Source organism: Pterocles gutturalis, unplaced genomic scaffold (genome assembly GCF_000699245.1).
Source record: "Pterocles gutturalis isolate BGI_N339 unplaced genomic scaffold, ASM69924v1 scaffold9651, whole genome shotgun sequence".
NCBI classification, from domain to species: domain Eukaryota; kingdom Metazoa; phylum Chordata; class Aves; order Pterocliformes; family Pteroclidae; genus Pterocles; species Pterocles gutturalis.
The window spans coordinates 41347-44619 of NW_010103018.1; the positions used below are offsets into that span (position 1 = coordinate 41347).

Sequence of the window (3273 nt, forward strand, 5' to 3'; positions counted from 1 at the left end):
ATCCCTGGAAGTGTTCAAGACACGTGTCGATGTGGTGCTTAGGCACATGGTTTAGTGGGTTTTGGTGATGTTGGGCTGACGGTTGGACTTGATGATCCTTGAGGCCTTTTCCAACCTTAATGATTCTGTGATTGTATGACAATACAATACAGAAATACTGTAGCTGCAAAGCAGACTTTTAATGTAGGATGTCAGGCATTTTGAAGAAAACAGCAGTTAAAGCATTTCACAAATGCATCTTTAAAAGATACTTTAATACAGCTTCTGCCTTGCCTCTGCAGTGGTCTTGCCTAAGCAATTGTATTGGTTACCTTTTGTCTTAAACTCTGAAAACCCATTATGGCTAGAGTGTTTGTTAAGCAGTCTCTATAGATGTTGTGGCAGCTTTAATGATAATGTACCACCTTTGTCACAGAGGCTACCATGAGATGCTAATAGGGATGAACCTATTCTGGTTAGGTTATTCTTGTCTCATGCCTCTCCCATGTCTTTGACTGCATATGAGGAAATTTCTATTTTGCTACTATAAGCTACTTTATATTGTGTGCTTGTTATAATAACATGTGGAAAAGGAAACAAAGTTGGATTTTAGCAAGTAAAATTCAAATTCCATTTATTTCTTTTCTGTCCCTTCAGGTGGAAAGACATGACATGAATACCCTGAGTTTACCGCTTAACATTCGCCGTGGAGGCTCTGACACCAACCTGAACTTTGATGTACCAGATGGGGTCCTGGAGTTTCACAAAGTCAAACTCAGTGCAGATAGCTTGAAACAGAAAATCCTCAAGGTTACAGAACAAATCAAAGTTGAACAAACAGCTCGAGATGGAAACGTGGCTGAGTATTTGAAACTGGTAAACAGTGCAGACAAGCAACAGGCTGCGCGCATTAAACAAGTCTTTGAGAAAAAGAACCAGAAATCTGCCCACTCCATTGCCCAACTGCAGAAGAAATTGGAGCAGTATCACAAGAAGCTCAAGGATATTGAACAAAATGGATCTTCCAAAAGTGCTAAGGATACTTCCAAAGATAACTTGAAAGATATTCAGCATGGAAAGCCTCGTACCTCTGGGCATGGAACAGAGAGCAGCAAGTCGGGTGTGCCAGGTGTATCCTTGACACCACCTGTCTTTGTTTTCAGCAAGTCTAGAGAGTTTGCAAACCTCATCCGAAACAAATTTGGTAGTGCAGACAACATTGCTCACCTCAAAAATACCTTGGATGAATTTCGGCCAGAGACAAGTTCTAGACCATATGGGGGCAGTGCCACCATTGTTGCCAAACCAAAATATGTTAGTGATGATGAATGCTCAAGTGGGACCTCTGGCTCAGCAGATAGTAATGGGAATACTTCCTTTGGTCCTGCTGTGGCAAGCACCCTGGACAGCCAAGGAAAGCTTTCCATGATTTTGGAGGAACTAAGGGAAATCAAGGAGACACAGTCCCAATTAGCTGATGATATTGAGAATTTAAAAACACAGTTTAAAAGAGACTATGGCTTTATTTCTCAGATGTTACAAGAGGAAAGATATAGGTATTTTTTTCTTAACTGTTCTCTTGAAATTACTTTTGAATGCGTATAGAAGCTATTTGGAAAGTGTAAATGTGTGTGTGTCCTTGTGTGTATGACATTTCAGAAGCAAGAGGAAAAAAAAAATTCAAATCAATATCTGGTACCAAAATGTTCCACTCCATCCAATAACTGAAAATACATGTAGAACATTAATATTTCCTATCAAATGATGTGGTAGTTCTTTGCCTTTTGTCAAAGGCCTGCCAGAAAATTCTCTTACCCAATGTCTTACTGGCATATTGTATTATGTGAATACTGTGTACAGAAGATGCTAATTGTTTTGTAACTGGTGGAAGGATTCTGATCTATTGTGACTTGAAAATGCTAATCAGTCTACGGTGTAGCAGAGCTGACCTAGAGCTGAAAAATTTACCCTTCAGTCCTGAGTACCTTGTCCAAATACTTCTCAGACACTTTCCTATCTTGTGGATGCAATGTCACTTTGTACCCTGGTGTAACACATAGTTGTGAAATGTAATTTTAAGTGCTGTAGCACAAGTTCCTCTTGCCTTTGTTACTTGTCAATTAGTTCCTTTATCATCCACTGTGGGAAATGAGATGTGTTTTACAAAGGGCTTGCACCTGCTGTACCCAGATCCCACTTGTCATATCGCTTGTTAAAATAAGTGTTGATTCTTTAAGTCTTTACTGCGCTAATGGGCAAAAGCTCAGTATGAAATGCATTATTGTTTCCCTTATTTACAGTTCTTGAAATACCAGGGAAGGCTGGATGTCAGGGGGTAACATGGGGGAGGAAGGAACAGAGCAAATGGCCTAGTGCACTCAGGACTTGGTTTCAAGAGAAGGCAGAGCGGCCTTTTCTGACAGCTCACTGCCATTAAGATCTCAAGCCTCTTGCCACCATTTCCTCAGCTAGACAATGTTGCCTCCGTCATTTTTGTGCCAACTGCAGTGTTTGCCTGTTTGTCTGTTAAACCAAGTTATAAACTCACCAAAAAAAAATTGCAGTTTTCTGATGGTTTAATTGAGATGGTTTACAATGCAGAGACGTGCCAGAACAGACTGACATAAATGGCAGGACCTGCAGTTGTGTTTGAGAGGGGATCCAGGGAACATATTTTTCCTTTCACTACTGGCAGAGCTGTTAACTGGCTCAAGCTTACTTACGAAACCGTATCTTCTTCTCTGAATGAAAAGTGAGAAATGGAAAAATGTGAGTTGGATACCCTTAGCCACTGTTTATAGTTCATATAATTTACCAATGATGTACAAATATTTGCTTTTTAACACCCACTGCCAACAAGGAACACTTGAAAAAATAAATGCTTATGGAGGATTTCCAAAGTTTTCACTGATTTCTCTACATGCTCTGTAATGCCAGTCAGATGAATCCATAGTACACTGAGAAGTTACCTTTTAAAATGTGTAAATGTTCTCATGATTTAGCATGACTTCAGCAGAATGCACTAAATTTAGACCTTTTTTCCTGATAAGATATGAAAGATTGGAAGACCAGTTAAATGACCTCACTGATCTTCATCAACATGAGACAGCAAACTTGAAGCAAGAGCTAGCCAGCATAGAGGAGAAAGTGGCATATCAGGCATACGAGCGATCACAAGATGTTCAGGTACTTTTTTTTGCCTTTTCATAAACTTCTAACATTTTGTAGAAGTCTTGTACTGTAAAATACTTGCACCTTTCTACATCTTTGCATTTAAGGAATCTGGGGAAAGAG

The 3273-nt window shown here is 39.7% G+C and overlaps 1 protein-coding gene across 1 annotated transcript in view; it reads left to right on the forward strand.

The window, feature by feature from the left end:
* The first annotated feature begins 642 nt into the window (after positions 1-642).
* TMCC3 (transmembrane and coiled-coil domain family 3) overlaps positions 643-3273 on the forward strand; it is a 4840-nt gene continuing 2209 nt past the window's right edge. Inside the window, exons 1-2 of the mRNA XM_010086521.1 lie at positions 643-1535; positions 3030-3165. Of these exons, the coding sequence (XP_010084823.1) occupies positions 652-1535; positions 3030-3165 (1020 nt within the window). The 5' untranslated portion in view covers positions 643-651. The remainder of the gene's footprint in view (positions 1536-3029; positions 3166-3273) is intronic.